We start from the raw sequence: 22069 nt of genomic DNA, 5'->3' as shown, positions 1-22069 counted from the left end.
CTGAGCTCCAGAGTCCCCCATCCCCGTGTCCGTCCATCCATCCCTGGACTACCCCTCACTCTCAGCCCCCCACCCTCTTGCCAGCCTGCCTGCCTGCCTCTCCGGGCCGCGCCTCACCTCCAAGGTGCGGATCTCCTTCTGCGTGAGGTCGTTGGACGTGGCGCATTTGGTGCGCAGCCCCTCCAGGTTGGAGATGCTGATGTCGATCATGTTCTGGACGAGCTCGCACTGCTGCAGCGCTTTCTGCAGGCTCAGCGGCGGCGGAGGGGGCGGCGGGGGCGGCGGCGGAGGGGGGGGCATCAGCAGCGGCGGCGGCGGGGGGTGGCCGGGGGCCGGCACGGCGGCCTCCTCCATGGCTTGCCCCTCGGCCGCCTCCTCCTCCTCCTCCTCCTGGATCAGGGGGATGCGGCCGCCGGCCCGATCCCCCCAAGCGGCGGCAGCGGCGGCGGCGGCGGCGCCGCGGCCGCCCCCTCCTCGCCGCCCCCACCGCGCCAGACCTTCCCCGGTGCCGCCTCGCCCGCGCGCTCGCTGCCTCGCTCGCTCGCGATCGCCCGCCCGGCTGTCAAGCCTCCTCCATGCGAGCCTGGGCGATCTCTCCGGCAGCGGCGGCGGCAGCGCCTCCTCCCGGGGAGGGGTTGGGGCGGGGCGCGCCGGAGCCCCGGGGGAGCCCCTCGGGGCGTTCACACGGCAGCTCCACGGGCGACGCGCGGTTTCCTTCGCCCAGCGCTCGCTGGCAGCCTGGATCGGGGCTGGGGGCTGCTCTTCGCCCGGCCCGCAGCCTTCGCTCCGCCCGGCTCCCGCATCCACACACGCGCGCACACACGCAGGCGTCCTGCCTTGTCAATCCGCGCGGCCGCGACACGCGAGGAACGGTTGCGGCGCACGCCTAGCCTGGACGCCCCCCCCCCCAGCCCAGGAGACGCGTGTCCCCGAGATGGCTGGACTCCCGCGAGGAGGTAGAGGGGAGGAGGGGAGTTTAAAAATACCATATAAACCCTCCATACTCATTTTCCTACATCAGCGTGGTTAGTCCTGGCTGGAGTCATCAAGGGGGGAGGGAGAGTTTCTCTGAACATGTGCAGAGGGCCGCAGTGTTTCAGTTACTTAGGTGTGTGGTTTTTTCCCCCTGCATCTATAGCTCATCTTTTATCTCCATGGAGCTCAAGGCGGCGCGTGTGATTTCCTCCCCCCACACACACACACACTTTCATCCGCCCAACATCCCTGCGAGGCAGGTTAGGCTGAGAGAGGCCGTGACTGGCTCAAGGGCAGCCCACGCATGGTTGCGTGGCAGTGGCGTAGCGTGGGGGATGCAGGGGGGGCCGGGCGCAACATGTGGGGGTTAGGGTTAGGGGGCGCAAATCTCCGGGTTAGGGGGCGCAAATCCACGGGTTAGGGGGCGCAAATTACTTGCCTTGCCCCGGGTGCTGACAACCCACGCTACGCCACTGTTGCGTGGGGATTTGAACCCTGGTCTCCCAGTCTGGCGCTCTAACCACTACACCACACTGGTCACCTTGGTTATTGTTTTGTAGGCGGGAGGGCGGTTGGGTGGTTTCTAAGGAGACGTGGACCAAAGGTCTGCCTTCGTGAAAGGAAGTTTTATCCCTTCATGTGGATGGAAAAGCCAAGGTATCCCTGTATCTCTTAAAAAAACCAAAAACCAGGTGTTGGGGATTGAACCTGCAATTGGGGTTGTTTGCCTTCCCTTGTCCCACCTTTCCACCTGGCCAGTCCAGCTAGTCGACACATCTGGGAAGAAATATAAAAGTGGAACCAACCACAGCTCAGGGGTAGAGCACAAACTTCATCTATAGAAGGTCCCAGATCCAGTTCCCCAGCATCCCCAGCAAAAGTTGGGAAAGACCATTATCTGAAACTCTGAGGAGCCGCTTCCCATTGGTGTAGACCTGGTGTGTAGAACCTCCCCCCCCCCCATTTCTCTGTTCTTATATTGGGTTGGCGAAGGTCTGTAGGATGGTGGAGCACCTGATATGCACATAGAATGTCCCAGGTCCAATCCCCAGGCTCTCCGGGTCGTGCTGGGAGAGACACTGACTTCAATCCTGAAAGCTGCTGCCATTCTATGCCTCCACAGCCAGAAGCATTCTGCCTCTGAATACCAGTCGTTGGGGATCTGCTGAAAACAGAAGCAGCTGTGACTGGTACCCATTAGGACTTTACAGAAGAAAGCAGAGAAGTTAACAGCAGGCAGATCCAGTGACAGGTGGAGCCAACTGATGCTAGTTTTGTCCCCTTCTTCCTCAATGCTGAGTTCTAACAAGGGCAACAAGGAGACTGAGGAGGAAGAAAAGCAAGCTGACAGGCAAAGCTGCCCACCTGGACTGGTTGTAAGCAAGAAGGCAGGCAGGTGAGAGCTGGCTGAGGGCAGACAGGGGTGGTGTCCCATTTGCCCAAATGGACCTGCATTAGGGGGTTTTCAGCTGTAATGCACGGAAGTTCTCTCTGGACAGACATCCCATTGGGAAAGTGTTTCCACGCAGAAAAGTATTTCTAAATCATGCCTTGCTGATGCATGTGGGTGTACTGGAAATCGCAGGTGGGCAGAGTGCTGTTGCGCTCAGGTTCTGCTTGAAGGATTCCCCAGTGGGACATCTGGTTGGCTACTGTGAGGACATCTGGTTGGCTACTGTGAGAACAGGATCCTGCACTATATGAACTATTGCTATATGGACTATGCACAGATGACACCCAGCTCTACCTCTCTTTTAAATCAAAGGCGGTGAAGGTCCTGTGTGAGTACCTGGAGGTGGTTGGAGGATGGATGGCGGCTAACAGATTGAGGTTGAATCCTGACAAGACAGAAGTACTGTTTTGGGGGACACAGGACGGGCGGGTGTGTGGGACCCCCTGGTCCTGAATGGGGTAACTGTGCCCCTGAAGGACCAGGTGCACAGCCTGGGAGTCATTTTGGACTCACAGCTGTCCCTGGAGGTGCAGGTTAGTTCTGTGTCCAGGGCAGCTGTTTATCAGCTCCATCTGGTACACAGGCTGAGACCCTACCTGCCTGCGGACTGTCTTGCCACAGTGGTGCATGCTCTAGTTATCTCCCACTTGGACTACTGCAATGCGCTCTACGTGGGGCTACCTTTGAAGGTGACCCGGAAACTGCAATTAATCCAGAATGCGGCAGCTAGACTGGTGACTAGGAGTGGCCACCAGGACCACATAACACCGGTCCTGAGAGATCTGCATTGGCTCCCAGTATGTTTCCGAGCACAATTCAAAGTGTTGGTGCTGACCTTTAAAACCCTAAACAGCCTCGGTCCTGTATACCTGAAGGAGCATCTCCACCCCCATCGTTCAGCCCGGACACTGAGGTCCAGCGCCAAGGGCCTTCTGGCAGTTCCCTCATTGCGAGAAGTGAGGTTACAGGGAACCAGACAGAGGGCCTTCGCGGCAGTGGCACCCGCCCTGTGGAACGCCCTCCCTTCAGATGTGAAGGAAATAAGCAGCTATCTTCTCTTAAAAAAACATCTGAAGGCAGCCCTGTTTAGGGAAGTTTTTAATATTTAACGCTGTATTGTTTTTAACTCTTGATTGGAAGCTGCCCAGAGTGGCTGGGGAAACTCAGCCAGATGGGTGCTGTATAAATAACAAATTATTATTATTATTATTATTATTATTATTATTATTATTATTATTATTATTATTATTAGCTTGATCCAGCAGGGCTCTTCTTATGTTCTTACTTGGTACAAGGCATCTCTCTATGTTCTCTGTCTTAACATCACTTGCTTTAAAAGGGCAATGCTACCTTTGGGGAAGGGCCATAGCTCAGCGGGAGAGCATCTGCTTTGCATGCAGAAGTTCTCAGGTCCAATCCTCAAGAAGCATCTCCAGGTGGGACTAGGAAAGAACCCTGCCTGACAGCTTGGAAAGCCACTGCCAGCCAGCGCAGGCAATATTGTGGTAGATGGACCGATGGTCTGACTCAGTATAATGCAGCTTGCAATGAAAGCCCTACCTGGGGATGCCAGGGACCAAAACTGGACATTCTGCATTGCATTCAAAGCAGGTGATCTCTGGCTGAGCATTGCCAGTCCTTGGCATTTGGATGTCTTAGGCAAAACAACGAAGTGCCAAGGTGCACAGTGCCAAGGACAGCCAGCTTGTTCTGGCACCAAAGGCAGAAGATCCCACACACACATCTGTTCCTGGAAGCGAAAAAGCCACCAACAATAAATGAAATAGCTAATAATTTGCTGCCTCCTCATGACATCCAACATCAGCTGCCTGAGTGGATTGCCTCACTCTGCTTAATGGTAGGATGGCATAAGCTGCATGTGACTTATGGGAGAGGCTGTAGCTCAGGTGGTTAAGCACCTGCTTTGCCTGCAGAATGTCTCAGGCGTTTTGCCATCTCCAGGTACTTCAAAGAGGGAAAGTCCATCTGAAACCCAGAAAACGTAGTGACCTAGTGACCCAGTGGAGGTGGTTTCCATTGTGCCAAATGGAGCACCATTCCACCAACTTCATCCTGCCTTCTTGCTTACAAGCTGTCCAGGAGGTGTGTCTCCATCTCCTTAGTCTTAGCATTGCCCTATGCTATGGTGGAATCTACACACACATGACAAGAGGCTTTGAAAATGATAAATATAGTTTTGAAAAATACATCAAATTTGGCATAGCTCACTGTCACCATCTAGTGTCACATTTGTACATTGCACTTTGCAACACATTTAAAACGTTTTATTTGCAGCTGTATAGCTGAGTCCTAGAACACAGCAGTGAGCGGGAGGTGAGGAACAAACCTAGAACGAGTTGGCTCTGCCTCTTTCTTGAGCGAGCTCCATCATTTAACTGCACGGCAAGAAGAAGTGCTTCCGGTTTTCTGACCCAGTCTTCCAACATTCAGTTTAATTGGGATGCCCACAAGTTCTAGTGTTATGAGCAATGGAGGAAAAGTTTTCTCTATCCATGCTCTCCATGCCATGCATAATTGTATAATTGTATGTCACCTCTTAGTCGCCCTTTTTCTAAACTAAAAAGTCCCAAATGCTGCAACCTTTCCTGGAGTTGCTCCATCCCCTTGATCCTTTGGGTTGCTCTTTCCTGAACTTCTTCCAGCTCTAAAAAACCATTTTTGATGTACGGAAACCTCCCCACTCCTGCTACAAACAATATGGAGCTAGATGGCCCAATGGCCTGATCCTGTAGAAACCAGCTTTGCAGAATGTATGCTTTCAGATGCACAGATCTTCAGACTATTTGGCAAAGGTCTTCCTGGCCAAACAATATAATGTCCAGGAAGGTTTCAAGCCTCAACACTTCTGGCAGAAGCTAGCTGCAAATTATTGCCTAGACTCTCAGAGTGTGGGGTCTGCCCTCCTCAGTTCCTTCCTCCCCCCACTCCCAATTAACCTCCGTCTCCAGGACTCAGTAGTGGGAGGGAGCACAAAGGGAGAACCACTAGGGCCCGCCACTGTGACGTCACCAGGGACTACCCCTAGCTCTCTGCTTTGGGCTCTGAACTTGCCAGGCCTGGGATGCTCCTGACCTGGTGTTCTTAGATACAACTGAATGTGGGATCAAACTGTCCAGGTACAATACACACCTTTTTTTTCCTTGGAAGTTTAACCCCAATGAACCCATTGATCTGATTGCGAGTATATGTGCATGAGAAAGCTGCACAATAATACTGGGGGCAGGGGGGGAATCTGATGCAGACCAGTAAAAGCAGTCCACTTTGCTTCTGTACTTTGGAGATCATTTTGATCTGCAAAAATCAGCATTTTGATCTGCAGAAATTCATGCACAGATATAAGTGTTATCACTTGCTGAGCAAAGCACTTCCCAAGCCGGCTTCACTTAAAGACACCAAACCTGTGTGGGATCGCAGACTTCTGCCTCCAAAGTCTTGCATCACTGCATATCAAAGAAGGTTTTGTCGTCGTCCCCACCCCCGCCCACAAATTAGGTAGCAAGCAAAACAGGCCACTTGTGGCCAAGAAAGTTGATACTCTTGCCCTCACCCTGACACATCTCTTATCTATGGCAGGGCTGGGGAGCCCTGAAACCACCTGGTACATTTAAGAGAACTGCTAGCATGTCTTGTTCCCTCGTGGCACATTTCTCATCAGCAGAGAAACTTCGGTCGTAAGGAAAGAATCATAATGTGCTGGAGTCAAGCTATATTTGCAGAAAGCCCTAAAGAAATTACTGTGTTGTGGGTTAAATCACAGAGCCTAGGGCTTGCTGATCAGAAGGTCAGCGGTTCGAATCCTCGTGACGGGGTTAGCTCCCGTTGCTCAGTCCCTGCTCCTGCCAACCTAGCAGTTCGAAAGCACGTCAAAGTGCAAGTAGATAAATAGGTACCGCTCCAGCAGGAAGGTAAACAGCGTTTCCATGTGCTGCTCTGGTTCGCCAGAAGTGGCTTAGTCATGCTGGCCACATGACCCAGAAGCTGTACGCCGGCTCCCTCGGCCAATAAAGCGAGATGAGCACCGCAACTCCAGAGTCGGACACGACTGGACCTAATGGTCAGGGGTTCCTTTACCTTTACCTTTATGCCACATAAATGTAAGAAAAGAAGGAGGAAGTCCAGTCAATGGCGACTATGGGGTGTGGGGCTCATCTCTGCTTTCAGGCCAAGGAAGCCCACAGACAGCTTTTCCGGGTCATGTGGTCAGCATGACAAAACCGCTTCTGGCTCAATGGAACACCGTGATGGAAACCAGAGCGCACGGAAATGCCATTTACCTTCCCACCACAACAGTACCTATTTATCTACTTGCACTGGCGTGCTTTTGAACTGCTAGGTTGGCAGGAGCTGGGACAGAGCAACGGGAGCTCAACCCGTCGCAGGGATTCGAACCGCCGACCTTCTGATCGGCAAGCCCAAGAGGCTCAGTGATTTAGACCACAGCACCACCCGCATTAAAGAATCCTGGGAACTGTAGTTTACCCCTCACAGAGCTGTGTCCCTCCTGTGATTTCCAGCAACTGATATTCGGAAACATACTGCTACAGTAGCCATTGATAACCCTCTCAGTGAATTTGTCCGATTCTCTTTTAAAGCCATGTAGTCTGTTGGCCTTCTGTGCCTCCTGTGGGAACGATTTCCATAGTTTAACTATGTGCTGCATGAAGTAGTACTTTCTTTTATCTTCCAACATTCAGTTTCTTTGGAACATCTGTCAGTTCTAGTGTTATGAAAGAGAAAGTTTTCACTATCCACTTTCTCCATAGATAAACTTCCATCATGTCACCTGCTACTCGTTATTTCTCTCTAAACTAACAAGTGCCAAACACTGCAACTTTTCCTCCTAAGGAAGTTGCTCCATCCCTTTGATCATCTTGGTTGCCCTTTTCTGAACCTATTTTTGGATGGGATTCAATCACATTCTGTACAAGTAAATTCCAGTTCTGCAATTATAATTGTTTGGGAGCTCTCGGGCAACAAATCCTCTCTTCTAAAGATAAAACTTTTTGCGATAAGCGAAACATCATATAACCTCCCCACAAACAAATCAGAATGAAGGCTCACTAATTAGCCAGTGTCATCTAATCTAACTTCAAAAAAATCACGGAGAATACTTAGTAACCAAGCCACCAGGAAGCCCCCTTACATCTTGAAATAAAAGTAACTTTTCCATATTGTAAAAAATCATTGGGGTATGTATATGATTTACAATTTAATCTTGAGTATTAAGGAGAAGGCAAAAATTAAAGCATTCTTCCAAAACCCAGACCTAAGAGATATGATTACCATTAAGTTGTGTGACAAAAAAACAGAAAATAGCAGATCATTTTAATAGTACCTTTAAACAATAAAAAAGGATGAATGAGATAAAATAGGTAAAAGGATGAAAATTCAGATAAACAGGTTGCCTGGAAGCACTGTTGTATTCTAAAATGCAAGTAACATTCATATATTAAAAAAATAATGAGTGGGTATGTGTTTTATTATTCTTGAGTAATTGGGGGGGCGGTTAAAGCATTGTTCCAAAGCCCAGATCTTAAGAGATATATTTATCATTCTATCGTCAAAAAGCAAAATCAAAACAAATTGGGTAATGTTAATAGCATTTGTAGTGGCTTCTTTACATGGGGAGCAGGAGGGAGAGAAATGGGGTGAAAATAGGTAAAACAGGATGATTAAAAGATAGTACTTTTAATGTTATTAAATAAAGGTGATGTTCCTATATTAAAGAGGGGAAATCATTGGTGCGTGTGTGTTTTATCAATGTTGAGTAGAATTAAAACATTATCCCAAAGGCCAGGTCTTAAGAGTTAGAACAACAATTAAGCACCAAACAAAACATATTCCTGAATAAAATTAAGGTCCCTATATGTTAAAAGAAACAAACATTGGTGTGTGGCTGGGTGTTATTAATCTTCAGCAATAGGAAAAGGGAGGGGAAAATTAAAGCACGATTCCCAAAGACCCAGCTCTCGAGATAAATTATTTACCATTAAATTCGCCACGAAGCACAAAACCAGAACAAAGCAGATGACTTTTCACAGCATTTGTGGTAGCTACTCCCCACCCCCACCATTTTTTTAAATTAACAATAAAATGTTCTTAACTATACTCATTGAACCAAACACACAAAAACAAAACGAAGCGAGAGATCATGTTTAGAAGAGTGGTGTGTTCTTTTTTGCTAGCTCGCCAGGTTTTTCAAAATAAATATAGCTGCATCCACTCTTAATGGTGCCAAACACACAAAAACTGAACAAAAAGCAGATGTATTAACCAGGAATTATAAATGCTTGGGGGGGATGACACGTGCGCGTGTGAATCGCGGGGAGGTGGTGGGGATGGGCAAGGTGCCCATTCGTGAAGCAGCCTAAGAAAAGCCACAGAGTTGGGAGAGGAGTTTTCGCTGGGAGGCGCCTGCGCTCTCTCTCCCCGCGAGGTTGCAGCAAGGCCCCGCCCCTTAGTTACCAGAAGCAGCAGAGGCGCCTTAGCAACACGGAGGGAGGGAGGGAGGGAGGCGGCCCGGCAGCCGTAGCCTCGGCGCGGAAGTCTCGCGTGCTGCTGCTTGCTGCTGTTCGTTTTAAATTACACATCTCGCGAGAGGCGAGGTTGGGCTGCTTTGGCGCCGGCGAAGTGAAGCGGCGCGAAGGTTCGGCATGGAGCGCGCGGCGGCGGCGGCGCCTGCGGGGAGGACGGTGGCCGGGAGGAACGCGAACTTGCCCTGGTATAGCGAAATCAATCGATGAAGGGCGGGCGGGGAGTGTGCTGCTGTTGCTAGGAGGCTGCGTGATGGGGGCCATTAGTTTTCCCCCAGTTTCTTTTTCGGAGGGCAGGGAGCTTATATTCTGCGCCGGAATTCCGCTCCGGAACCTGTTTGCTAAGCTAGGATTTTTCCCTTGGGGGTGTTCTGTGTAAATCATGCAGAGAGTGCCCCAGAGCATGTGCAGAGTGTTCTCCTCGCTCACCTTGCTGTTCTCTTCATTCGTTCCGCTGCATCTTCATCCACGGAGCTCAGGGAAGCATTGAGCACGGTGCCATAGCTGTCAACGTTTCCCTTTTTTTAAGGGAAGTTCCCTTATTCCGAATAGGATTCCTCGCAAGAAAAGGGAAAAGTTGACAGCTATGCACGGTGCTCTCTTTCCACTACCCCCTCTTCCTGGTGGTGGTGGTCATAATAATATTAATAATAAAAAAGTGTATTCCTGCCTTCTGCTAATACATAATAACTGCAGTCATATATTGTAGGATCCGTTTCGGTCCCACACTTGGGATCTTCTGTCAAAAGGTAGTAAAGACATATACGCGGTGCCGAAGAATGAGGGGGCAAGTGCCAGCCTCAAGGGATAAAATGGCCCATTTTGACATGGCGGTAAGTGTCTGGGGTGGGGATTATTTTTTGGGAGGTCTGTGCAGGGCTGTTCTCTGCTGGGGTGAGTAGAAAGTGGTAAGCAAGCAAGGCAGCCTTTGCTCTCTTAGGCAACTGTTGTTTTCTCGTCAGGTATGGGGTACCTTTGGCCCTCTGGATGTGGTTGGACTAGAACTCCCATCATTCCTGACCATTGTCCATGCTGCCTGGGACTGATGAGAGTCCAGCGCCACCTGGAAGCCCACGGGTTTCCCATGTCTGTTTTGTGTGTGTGCGTCTTATAAGATTTCTATCCCCACCCACCCTCACCTCCAAACTTAACTTGAAATCTGAAGTTGAGCAGTCCTGGATTCTATCACTCTGTGGCCCCTTCATTCTGGCAAGGCCAATGTAAGAGGCAGTATGCCCCTGAATTCCGTTTGATGGGAATCTCTAGTTGTGGGGAGAGTTGTTGCCCTTGGGGGCTTCCCATGGGCACCTCTACCTGGCCACTGTGAGAGCAGGATACTGAACTAGATAAGCCTTTGGTGTGATCCAGCAAATCCCTTCTCATGTTCTCCTGTATGTGTAGATCAAGCCTACACCACATGTAGACAGGATTTCATCTGCATTCTATCTTTTACTGGTAGGGTAGAAAAATACCGACCTCAGACGCTGAGTGATCTGATTTCTCATCAGGACATTCTGAGTACCAGTAAGTATCAAATATTTCCAGTGCTTTTATATATCATCTCAAAGCCTTTGGGAAACACATAGTTTATTTTTAAAGCAGGTTTTCCTGATAGTGAGCCTCCCCAAGTCAAGCTGTCTCAAAAAGTAACAAAGTAAGGAAGGGCTGTTTAGCTTGTGATGCACCTTGTGATAACAACAAGTGTGATGACAAGAAAGGAAGAGGCCTATATGGCACAGGTGAAGGGTCATGAGCTGCGAAAAAGCATGTAATATCTGTATTCCTTATTTGCAGTGCATTGACAAATGCAGTTGTTGCCTTTGGACATCACAACAAACCACAGTTCATTGTGACAGCAATGAGCCTTTGCAAGCGTCTCATCCTTTGGCATGGCCATCAAGAGATCAGACTTACCCATTTCAGATTAATCATATTTGATTAATCTCAGTGATGTTTCGTTTGAACAAGTCAGCTTGATAGCACATGGTTTGAACTTTGTTTATTTCAAACAAGCTGCAGTTAAGGTACAACCACAGTTTTGATTGCAGATGATGCAACAAGCTCCATTAATAAAATAAAGCAGAAGCAGAAGCTTTTGCTCTCATAGCCAAAAGGAGGGAGAGTGGAGTGATTTGGACCAACAGCTGTTTGGCCTTTCACCACCTGGTCGTTTGGTAATTTTACTTGATTTAAAGGTTGGAACCTGCTTATTTCTTCCCTCCCCGTCCCTTTTGCCTTTTGTGTCATGCCTATCAACTTGTAAAAATTAAATTCTTAAAATGTTACCTTGAGCGTCAGAAATGTCCTTTCACCTCTCCTACTAGTTCAGAAGTTCATCAGTGAAGATCGACTGCCTCATCTCCTTCTCTATGGACCTCCAGGGACTGGCAAGACGTCCACCATTTTGGCCTGTGCTAAACAGCTTTACAAAGACAAAGCGTTTGGCTCAATGGTCCTCGAGGTAAGGTAACCGAAAGAGCTCATCATCTTCTCTAGACTCTTGTGCCCATTCTCTGTGCAGAGGAAGTGAAGAAATCACTCTGCATGATTTATATTTTGTTAGCCTGCTCTATCCCACCACTCAGGAGTGACAATACTTTTCTTTGTTGCTCATCTTCCAACAAGCCTGTAAGGCAGTGCTTTTTTCTTTTAAAAAATGTTTAGGGGTACTCTCATTTTCCTACTCATATTGAAATACTGCCCCTCAAATGAAGCCAAACCTAGATTCAAAAAATGTTTAGGGGTATGAGTACCCCCAGAAAAAAAGCACTGCTGTAGGGTATGCTGCTGACATTCCCGTCATAGAAAATGGGATGGAAAGTCAGGGTTTATAATGAGAAACCTACACGGGAGAGGTGGTGGAATAACTTAAGCTCCCCTTGCGGCTTTCCCATAAGCCAGGACAGCCAGCGGGATCACAGTGCAGCTTCTGGGATTCAGAATATATTTTTTCTTGTTTTCCTCTTCCAAAAACTAGGTGCGTCTTATGGTCTGGTGCGTCTTATAGAGCGAAAAATACGGTAGCGCTTTCCTCAGCTAAAACCGGGTTTCCCAAACCTCTGAGTCCATTGACCCTTTGATGAGCTTATAAAGTTGTCATTGACCCCAGCCAAAATTCTTAGGAATGTAAATGCAATAAAGTCAAGAAATACATATCTATATATATTATAAACATTTATTAATCATCAGTCATCATTACTAAGAATCACAAAATGTGAAAAAGGAGGAGGAAAAACAATAAAACAGCATGTTCTGAGAATACTATTGAATTGTGGAATTATTAGATATGGACGTTTCTCAGTGGCAAGGGAGGGACATGCCCTTTATTTCTGAAACTCATAGCTCCTAATTACATTTCTCACACTGCACCTTGCAAACTCCTCTCTGTCCCCAAGCCCTTTTTGACACGCCACCGCCCCTGGTCTTCATTCGCCCCCCTACACCTTCCCATTAATCCTGGGTTGGGGGGGTGAGGCGGTCAATAGAGACCACATTGGGATACCCTGAACTAAAATGCAAAAACAGAAATGCCACCCACCCTCCATGAGAGAACTGCTGCATACCTGCATCATCTGAAAACAAACGATGGGTTGTTGTTTTTTGCTTTAGAACCACTGTTGTTTTTTTCTTGCCTACAAACCAGTTGACTAACGCTCATATGATTTTAAATCTGCAAAGATCTCGTTAACTGGGCGAGAGCCCTGCTGTTTAGCAGTCGGTTTCAATGGCGTCTATATGGTGCTCACATCTATTTAATTGTTCTGATATGATAATAAAACAGCCTCCTCCTGCCCGCCGCCTCCTCCCTGTATCCTTACTTCTAGTTTGTTAAATCCCACTTTCCTCGCTTTTCAGCTCAATGCTTCAGACGACAGGGGAATTGACATTGTCCGGGGGCCCATCCTGAACTTTGCCAGCACAAGGAGCATCTTTAAGTAAGTGCCCAGGACCCTCCGAGCCCCTCCTGAAAGTTCTCTCCCCCCCCCAAAAAAAAGACCCTTTTGAAATAGTGTGGTTGATCTACCCACAGCCTTAACAGCCAGCACATAGGGCTCCTTGCCACCATGCGCCTCGATTGAACATAGAATAGGTGCCCCTGGGAGTGACGTGGGTTGGCGTTCTGTTGCTTCCTGGTGGAATTGAACAGAAAAACATACTCAGACCACTTTGCAAGTAATGCTTTTAACTGGGTGCTTCCAGACTGGTTTTTAAGGATTTTCCATTCAAAAGCTTAGTCCTGTCCCATCTTAAAACTGGGACAGACTAGGCTTCATAATAAGCCCCTCCCTCCCTAATACCGCGTAAAATTACTTGCGCAGTTGATAGAAATAACATTTATGTGAACTTTTACAAATAAGAATGTTGAAACATGGTTGAATAACCCAATACAGAGAATACTTCTTAAAAGGGCTCTAGTTCATCTTTCAGTTATAACAGCAAAGTAGGAAAACCCATTCCTTGCCCTGAAAAGACTCGAATAAGCTAATCCAGTGGTCACCAACGTGGTGCCTTCCAGATGTTTCCAGTCTGGTCATCCTTGAGCATTAGCTATGCTGACTGGAGCTGATGGGAACTGGAGTTAAGCAGCATCTGGAGGGAACCAGATTGGCTACTCCTGGGCTAATCTTCAAGGCCAGGGCAGCCAATGTGATGCTCTGCAGAGCTTGCTGGACTACAACACCCATCAGTCTTAGTCATCTTGGTCCGGGGATGATGGGATTTGTAGTTCACAAAGATCTGTGAAGCACCATGTTGGCCCCTCCTGTCTTAGACCCCAACCTGAGTCTTTGGTCTCCAGGTCTGTCGCAGAAAGATTCTGAAAGGTGATATTTTGCATACCCTGTGCAGTGTTTTTTAACTTAACCTTGCCACATTGTCACCTAAGCTTGTCGCTTTCAACCGTAGCACGGAGTCATTGTCCCAGTCGCCTGCTGAAGGTTTAGCCAGGGCTGTTCAAAAGATGTTGCTTGAAAGCTGAGGTTGTATCAGTAGAAAACCCTCTTTACCAGGCTCGACTCCACCTTTGTTTCTTGAAGATGGGTAGGTGGGTTGCATCTGTGTCTTTGTGGTTTGCTTTAAGTTCTGTGTCCAACGTCAGTCATCTTCTCCTTCCCTCCTGCTAGGAAAGGCTTTAAGCTGGTTATTCTGGATGAAGCAGATGCCATGACACAGGATGCCCAGAATGCCCTCAGGCGTGGTAAGTTTACCTTGTGCTGAGGGGAGTAATAGTGTTGCAGGTACAGCGAGCTCACGAGGGTAGCAGTTCCTAAGGCTGTTCCTGCAGCATCTCGAGGTTGCACTGAGAGAGGCTCCTGTTTGGCCCCCTGAAGAGCCTCTGCCAGTCAGTGTAGGGTTCTCCTAAATGTGGAGCACCTGTGTTCAGTGTCACATGCAAACAAGCTGGTTGCAGGGCAGGGTTGAGGAACCTGCAGCCCTCCAGAAGTTGTATGCCAACCCCTGTCTGCCCCAGTTACCATGTCAACAGTCAAGAATGATGGGAATCACAACTAAGCAGCAAAGGTGAAGGGCAGCAGTGCAGGGGTAGGGCATCCTTTGCATGCAGAAGGTCCCAGGTTCAGTCCCCAATGGCGTCTCCAGGTAGGGCTGGAAACATCCCATCTGGAACCCTGGAGAGCCACTGCCAGTCCATGTAGACAGTACTGAGCTAGATGGACCAGTGGTCTGACTGTGGTGTAAGGCAGCCTATGTTCTCAGCCTTAACTGCATTCAATAGGCCTCTGTCCCTGCTTCAGCCTCATGTGGGCTCATCTCTCTTCCCAATCCCTTTGCACCACCTCTCCAGTGATAGAGAAGTTCACCGAGAACACCAGGTTTTGCCTCATCTGCAACTACCTCTCCAAGATCATCCCAGCCCTGCAGTCCAGGTGCACCAGATTCCGCTTTGGCCCCCTGACTCCTGAGCTCATGGTTCCTCGGCTGCAGCACGTCATCGAGGAGGAGGGGTGAGTAAAAAAGCACAGCTGGGGGGGCATCATGGCTCTTCCCCTTTGACTGCACCTGGCAACCATCTTCCTCCAATTTGTGCAAATGTTGGAACTGTCAATCTGGCATTGGGAACATCAGCCCTAGAGTACTTGATTACAGCTCCTATATCTCCTGTGTATTCATTGCGTTTTGAGGAACTACAAGGTTGGAGGGGACCAGGAAGTCCTTTCCTTCTCTGACCCTTGAGACTCCACACACACACACACACACCCCGCCGACCATACCTGTCTCTGCAGCCATGCCCCTTCCCAGCCCACACCCTCCTTGAGAGTTTTTGCCTGTCTGGAATGTGTACTTGAACTCTTGATAATGCCTCTCACTTGCCCAGATGGTGTGTTTGTAGAAATTAGCCTTCTGTACAAAGGTAGAATTCACATAAGTGGGCTGGGAGAGCTGGTAAAAAGGTACGCCTGGCAACCAATGTGCCACTTTGGTTTCAGATAGTACATGGGTAGATGAGTCTAAAAAGCCTGGGACACAAATTTTCATTACCCTCTAGCTGCCATGGTGGCTCATTTACCAGAAGTAATGTATTTAGCATTAACTCTGGAGATGTATAGTCGATTGTGACCAAACTAAGCCTCTTAGCTAAGCCTCCTAGGAGTTAACGCTAAATACATTACTTATGGTAAATGAGTAATAGCCACTAGAGGGCAGTGAAAATTTCTGTCCCATGCTTTTTAGACTCATCTACTATCTGAAGCTGAAGGGGTGCCTTGGTTGCCAGAAGTGAAATACCTTGGCATTCTTTTTCAGCTCTCCCACTACGTTGCTTGCTCCTTCTGCCTTTGAATCATAGAGTTGGAATAGACCACAAGGGCCATCGAGTCCAACCCCCTGCCAAGCAGGAGGTGCCTTTGGCCCTGCCCACCACCAGCATGTGGCCCTCAGAAGGTTGCCCAGAAAGCATTGTGGCCCTCAGGCTGGAAAAGGTTCCTTTCTCCCCGATTTATTCTGTCCTTTTTTTGTCTTTCAGAGTTGATGTAAGCGATGATGGGATGAAAGCCCTGGTGACGCTTTCCAACGGCGATATGCGCAGGTCTCTGAACATCTTACAGGTACGTATGGCTTCGGCCTTCTGTAAAGAGCCAGCCATCAGATCAATTCCCTGCTCTCACAAGAACAAGTCCTGCTGGATTGAGCCAAAGGTTCACCAACTCCTGGTGTGTTTTCACCCAGTGGCCAGACTAAAGGAGGATGTGAAGACAACGGCTGTGCTGTGCGTCCCCCTCCTATTGTTTGTCCCCAGCAATGGAATTTGGAGGTAGAGGACCTTCGCTTATTTGTTAGAGCACCTGCTTTCCATGCAAAAGGTCCCAGGTTCAGTGTGTGGCCTCTCCAGGTTTAGACTGGGAAAGACTCCATGTCTGAAAACCCTGCAGAGCGGCTGACAGTCAGTAGAGATGATACTGAGCTCGATGGAGCAATGTTATGGCTGGTTATAAGAGTTTTCTATGTTCCTACTTAATTCAGCCCTTTATTTGGAACCATGAGGACTAGAAACTTTGGTTTATTTGTTTTCTTTTACGGAAACGGTGATAGCAGGTCATCTTGGGCTGGGAGAAGGTCCTTTCTGAAACCATGGAGAACCACTGCCAGTCAGTATAGACAAAAGTGAACTAGATAGACCAGTGATTTTTCTCAGTATATGGTAGCTTCTGAAACTGGCAGTCCCGTTCGTGTGTGTGTGTGTGTGTGTGTGGTGTGTGCATGTCCATGTCCATGTCCATGCACAACAGCAAATGCATTGTATTCGCTCTGGAAATAGCATATGGCTCTCTGAATTCAAAATACACACTGCCCTGTGACAGTATGTGAAGAGGAGTCAGCGAAAGGTGAAAATGGGCCCGAGGGTTTGCAGCTCAGTGCCTGCCCTGCAACCCCCCTGCATCTTTGCAGCAGCCTCTTCTGTTTTGCAGTGGCCTGTAGTAGAGGCTCATCGTTTCTTTTTAGAGCCATGACTTCATCTGCAGCCGCCTGCTTCCTCCTTCAGCCCTTGGATGCAGCACCCGGCTGGTGCCTCTCCCCACCCTCCCAAGTAGCATCTTGCTCCCTCCTTCCCTCCCTCTCAACTGGAGCTGCCAGATTCCTCCTAATTCTTAACAGCATTTTGTATTGACACAGATTCACTAGCCCACCTAACTAAGAGCGTGTGGCAAACACACCTCCATAGTTGGAGGCAGTAAATGATTCGGAAGCCCCAGGAGGGAAGCGGCGTCTTGTGTTCGAATCCTGCTTGAGGATTCCCTCCAGGCATCTGGTTGGCCACCATGGGAAGAGGATGCTGGACTAGATGGGTCATTGGCCTGATCCAGCAGTTTCTCCTTAGCCGTCAGTGTTCAGGAATGGTGGGAACTGGAGTGCAGAAGCCTCTGGAGGGCCACAGCTTCTTGTGGCCTGGTCTTAAAGCAGAGGCTTTGGTTGCTGGTGTCAATGCCTTTGTTCCTTTGCTGCACAACGGTTTCTCTTCTCTTTCCCTGCCAGAGCACATCCATGGCCTTTGGAAAGGTGACCGAGGAGACAGTCTACACCTGCACGGGGCAGCCGCTCAAGTCTGACATTGCCAACATCCTCGATTGGATGCTGAACCAAGATTTCACCACTGCCTATCGCAGTATCCTTTGAACCCCATGCCGAGCGGAAATCCGCCTGCAAATCACTGGGCATAAACGGTGCTCCATATTCCTGACATCAGCTGTTGTGTTTGTCTGCCCTTCCCTTCTCCAGCTGCACTGGTCCCCCCTTGGGGGCTTTCTGATCTGGGTTTTCCGTGAGCACTCCAGTTCAGCAAGCAGGGATTCAGGAAGGGAATTTCATCCGTTCTATAGAATGTACCTTTCGTGGACTTGCAGGATGCAGAGGAGTGGTGAGAGACAGCAGCCGGGGAACCCCCTAGGGAAGAAGGCCAGGGGATTGGGACGATGAGAGATCAGAGGGAGAAGCAGCAGCAGACTGGGAGGAGGAGATGTTAGAAGCTGAAGAGGCAACAGGGTTTAGTGAACAGGGAGAAGCTGAGGCAGAGAGCAGTTCAGACTCCAAGGCTAAGGTGGAGGGTGGCAGAGGCAGAGTGGAGGCAGGCTGCTGAAGAAGCCATGGGGCCTCCCCCTCCTGCCTCAAGCAGCTCGTCTCCCCTCTGGTCTCAAAGAACTCTGAGAAATGAAACTGGCAGAGCAGAAGTTGGTTGTGTGCAGACGCTGCCCGAGACCGTGGGAAAGACCCTGGAGAGGAGGAGACTTAGTGGACACTGGGAAAGCGAGGACCTTCAATCCTCACAAATGCTTCATCGGTGGAGGACCTAGAAAGAGTTGCTGAGACTTCTAGACCTGATCTGTGTTGTTTCCTTGAATAAAGGGTTAACTTCACCTGCTTCAGGTGAGTTACTGCTTTGTTGATGACTCCTACCCTGATAGTACCTCACCTTGACACTCTGCCCAGATATCATGGAGCTGAAAACATTGAAGGGTTTAGCTCTTCAGGACATCCTGACAGAAATCCACTTGTTTGTCCACCGAGGTAAAAAAAGAAAGAAAAAAACCACTTGGGGGTTGGAGGCTTTCTCTGTGTTCTGACACAGATCAGAGAGGCTGATCCAAGAAAGCCGAGTGGTTCAGAGTTCTGAAACCATGACTGCTGAGCATGCCCAGTAGCTCTGTTGTGGTATTGCCACTGTAGATCATGATAAAAGGGGGACATCTCTGCCTGTGACTGTGTGTCTGCATGTGTGTGCATGTCCTGCATTTGGCAGAGAGGGACCTTAAGAAGGTAGCACCTTTTCCCAGCAAAGTGGTCCTAAATGAGAACCTGGAACCCTTGTGGTGCAAAGCTCACAGTTTTCTCCAAACTGTCACAACACATTAGTGTGTCAGTTGCAGTGTGTTGTGTGAACGCTCCCTGCACTTCTCCCAGGGCTGGAAAGGGGTTGGTTTAACCTCTGGTTTACTAGTAAAACTGAATTACTGTGTCACGAAATGATACATGTCTAAAAAGCTGTCACCAACATGAAAAGTTGGGAAAGCTCTGGAATAGTGTGTTTGACTAGGAGCTGGGAGACCAGGGTTCGAATCCCCACTGAGGCATTGAAGCTCACTGAGTTACCTTGGGCCAGCCACTGCCTCTCAGCCTAGCCTACCTCCCAGGGCTGTTGTGAGGGTAAAATACGGAGTGGGGAAGATGCATATACACCACCTTGAGCTCCTTGGAGAAAAAAGCGGTATACAAAAAGTGAGAAAGAAATCAAACAAATGAGCGTTGAAAGCCATATTCACAGGCCTGCATTCTCCTGTGCGAGATTTAAATTATGATCCTCGATAAATCAGCCTTGTGTTTAACCACTAGCCTAGTAGCTATAGGTGACAAAGAATAGCTTGCAGGCGAGTGAATGGGGTGGTGGATGAGGACCTGAACACCCAGCATAGAAAACAAGAGGCCACCTAGAGAGGGGAGCCCCCCCCCCACCTCCATTCTCCCAAGTCCAGCACAGAAATAAGGCCATCTTTTGCCGGCTCTCAGCAGGCTAGAGAACAACTTTGCAGGCTAGTGACTTTTGCAAGGTTGTAATCGACAAGCATGTCTTCCATGACCATTGTGGTAAAATAACAGGGATTGTTGCCTTTTGGAAAATGTCAGTGATGGCCTTTTCTTTTGCTCTACAGTTGACTTCCCATCATCTGTACGAATCCAGTTGCTGATCAAGATGGCGGATGTTGAGTGAGTGTCCCTGGACCATAAAACCATCGTCTCTGGCAGGCGGGGGTGGAGATAGCTGCTCTTGAGCAGTGACCCAGAATATTGCATACATTCCCCTTAGTGTTCAAAGCCCTAAACTCATTTTCCCCAAGCCCAGAACTCCGTTCCCTTCTTTCTTTTTAATAAAGTGTTTTAGGGTAATATAGGCATAGCTCACTTAAACTTAAAGCACCAATTAACTGTTTTCCAGTTGTAAACTTAAGGGGTATATATAACCATGCAACATTAGCTGTGGGCAGTTTCTGGAAGACAGGGATAAAGTTGCATTTGTTAAATATTTTCTCTGCCCCAGGAGGGCTAAAACCCTGCATGCACTCTTCCTCACTGTAATGAGAGCCAAGATTGCCTGGTCTGCTTAGTGGAAGGCTCATATGGGGTACGAATGGGCAAGGTCCTGGGTGAGCTGCTATTAACAGGCTTGTCCTTAACCAGCTTCCCCTCCAAACAAAAGCTGCTTTAGCATCCACCTATTTTCTTGTACATCTGTCTGCTGCTTTAAAAATACAACTGACTGGTAGGAAGACTCATCCTCCATCCTCTCCTTTTCAGGCACCGCCTGGCTGTAGGGACAAGCGAGAAGATTCAGCTGGGAGCCCTTGTTGGTGCCTTCCAGGTCACCAGAGACCTGATCACAGCAGAGGCTTAGAAAAGCCCCTTTCTCTCCAGCTTCTCGTCTGCTGTCCGGTCTACAACTTCCGCTTCTGCAGCTCCAAAAGACAGAACTCCTGTTTGGCTGTGCATCGGCGTTTATGGTAGCTCTTTACTGAGCTCCCTCAGAATTTAGGGCCACCTTAAGGCAGGGGTGGGGAACCCCTACCCTGCAGGCCAGGTTTAGCCTTGCAACACCATTCCTTGAAGCCATGCCCACTTGCCCCTCACCTGCCATCAAATGTGAGACAGGCACCCAAAGTGGCTACAAAGCAGCAGTCAGGAGCTTGAAGTGAGCTTCAGTTTCTTCTTCCCTGGAGCAAGGCTGACTCCCACCTTCTCCGACCCCCCTTTTTAGCAGCTGGTTTCCAGTGAAAACTTTCACCAAGCAGGCAGGACAACCCCACCAGTCAATCATATGATGTCACAACAACATCAGGTGATTGACAGGTGGGTAGCCTCACCCACATGCCACGGTTCATAAAACAGAAATGTGCTTTGGGGCAGAGGAGGGCGGTTATTCAACATGGTCTCCAGGTCTAGATTGGTGCAGCAAGGTGCCGTGCAGGAACAGAGGGTGAGCACCCTTGGCTTCCAGAGTGCGGCAAAAAGGAAAAAGCACGTACCTGTGCCAGGAGCCGGAAGCTCCCTGGATGCTTCCAGACCACTTAACTGCCGTCAGCCCCAGCAAACAATCAGAAATAAGGGAAATCTGGGTCCAGTACCATATAGAGGGTGACAGGTTCCCCTAAGTTGCTTGAAAGCATCTCTTGAAAGATTCTTGAAGTGTTGCCTTCCTCCTATTGAAATGCAATAGTGGTTTTTTGTGTGTGTATTGTAATAAAGCCCGATTTTATTAGCACCTAGCCAAAGTGTCTTGGTTCAATACAGTTCTACATCCAGGGTGATAAGTAACCTCACCTAGTTTTTCTGCCTGGCGATGCAAGGCCAAACATGCTGCTAGTTGTGTGAATTGCAGATAGCAGGCATGCTTTAACATACATCAATAGAAGCTGCAGAGAGGCTTGAGCAGCAGGAGAGATGCAATCCAGGTGCTGGGAGCCAAAGTCACCTTGCCACCCACTGGCTTCTTGTGTGTTCCAGGAGCAGGATCCGCTCCACCATGTCGGCCCTCCAGATATTTAACAATGTCATCTCTGTGCTAAACATGCTCCACTCTTCCAACCACTTCCTTATAGGACCTGATTTCTAGACTGGTCATCAGCCTCTAGCCACACTTTCTGTGCTGTAGTTAGGCATGGAAACCAATTGGCTTCATTTATTCTCCCCGCGACAATACGTTCACTAGAAATCTTGATAAATTAACTCTCTTTCAGTCCAACATTTATGTAGTGTGTAGGAGTGGGGAGAGACATTTCTATGAGACTAGCCTTAGAAGATGGCTGCATTAAGGAGTGCGGCTTCCAGATGAATGAGATCCGCTTTCGCCTGCAGCTCCTAAGCCAGCCACATACTTCCAACCAGTGTCCAGAACTCTGATCTCTTTGACAAGCACTCTGCCTAACACATCACATACATAAAGAGGCTAGAAGAGGAGAAAGCCCATACCAATGCCTTAAAACGTCTTGCACCATTATAGTGTCTCAAACTGAAACTTTTAACACCTCTGCATCTTTAGGGGGACCTGCCACCCTGTTGGGCCTCTTGCCCTTTCAAAATAATTTTA

At 48.8% G+C, this 22069-nt stretch overlaps 2 protein-coding genes across 4 annotated transcripts in view; one reads left to right on the top strand and one right to left on the bottom strand.

Moving 5' to 3' along the window:
- The window catches only part of KSR2 (kinase suppressor of ras 2), a gene marked incomplete at its 3' end in the record, with an annotated part of 188748 nt that extends 188464 nt beyond the window's left edge, over nucleotides 1-284 (bottom strand). Inside the window, exon 1 of the mRNA XM_082202891.1 lies at nucleotides 118-284. Within this exon, the coding sequence (XP_082059017.1) occupies nucleotides 118-210 (93 nt within the window). The 5' untranslated portion in view covers nucleotides 211-284. The remainder of the gene's footprint in view (nucleotides 1-117) is intronic.
- Nucleotides 285-560: 276 nt separating this feature from the next.
- Nucleotides 561-21248, top strand: RFC5 (replication factor C subunit 5). 3 transcript variants are annotated; one of them, XM_082202918.1, is made up of 12 exons: nucleotides 561-617; nucleotides 9121-9170; nucleotides 10442-10506; nucleotides 11307-11443; nucleotides 12838-12917; nucleotides 14106-14179; nucleotides 14786-14945; nucleotides 15965-16046; nucleotides 17473-17602; nucleotides 18424-18501; nucleotides 19641-19695; nucleotides 20284-21248. In XM_082202918.1, exons 1-12 carry the CDS (start codon nucleotides 576-578, stop codon nucleotides 20378-20380), a joined length of 1050 nt encoding a protein of 349 aa, XP_082059044.1. In that variant the 5' UTR covers nucleotides 561-575; the 3' UTR covers nucleotides 20381-21248. The 3 variants fall into 3 exon arrangements, with proteins under 3 accessions (XP_082059044.1, XP_082059045.1, XP_082059046.1); XM_082202919.1 differs by lacking the exon at nucleotides 561-617 and having other exon boundaries at nucleotides 9035-9170; XM_082202920.1 differs by lacking the exon at nucleotides 561-617 and having other exon boundaries at nucleotides 9119-9170; nucleotides 11312-11443.
- The last annotated feature ends 821 nt before the right edge of the window (nucleotides 21249-22069 follow it).

This window comes from Podarcis vaucheri (genome assembly GCF_965113315.1).
Source record: "Podarcis vaucheri genome assembly, chromosome: 16".
NCBI classification, from domain to species: Eukaryota; Metazoa; Chordata; class Lepidosauria; order Squamata; family Lacertidae; genus Podarcis; species Podarcis vaucheri.
The sequence above is the reverse complement of the archived record's forward strand: the minus strand, read 5'-3'. Positions and strand labels throughout refer to the sequence as shown.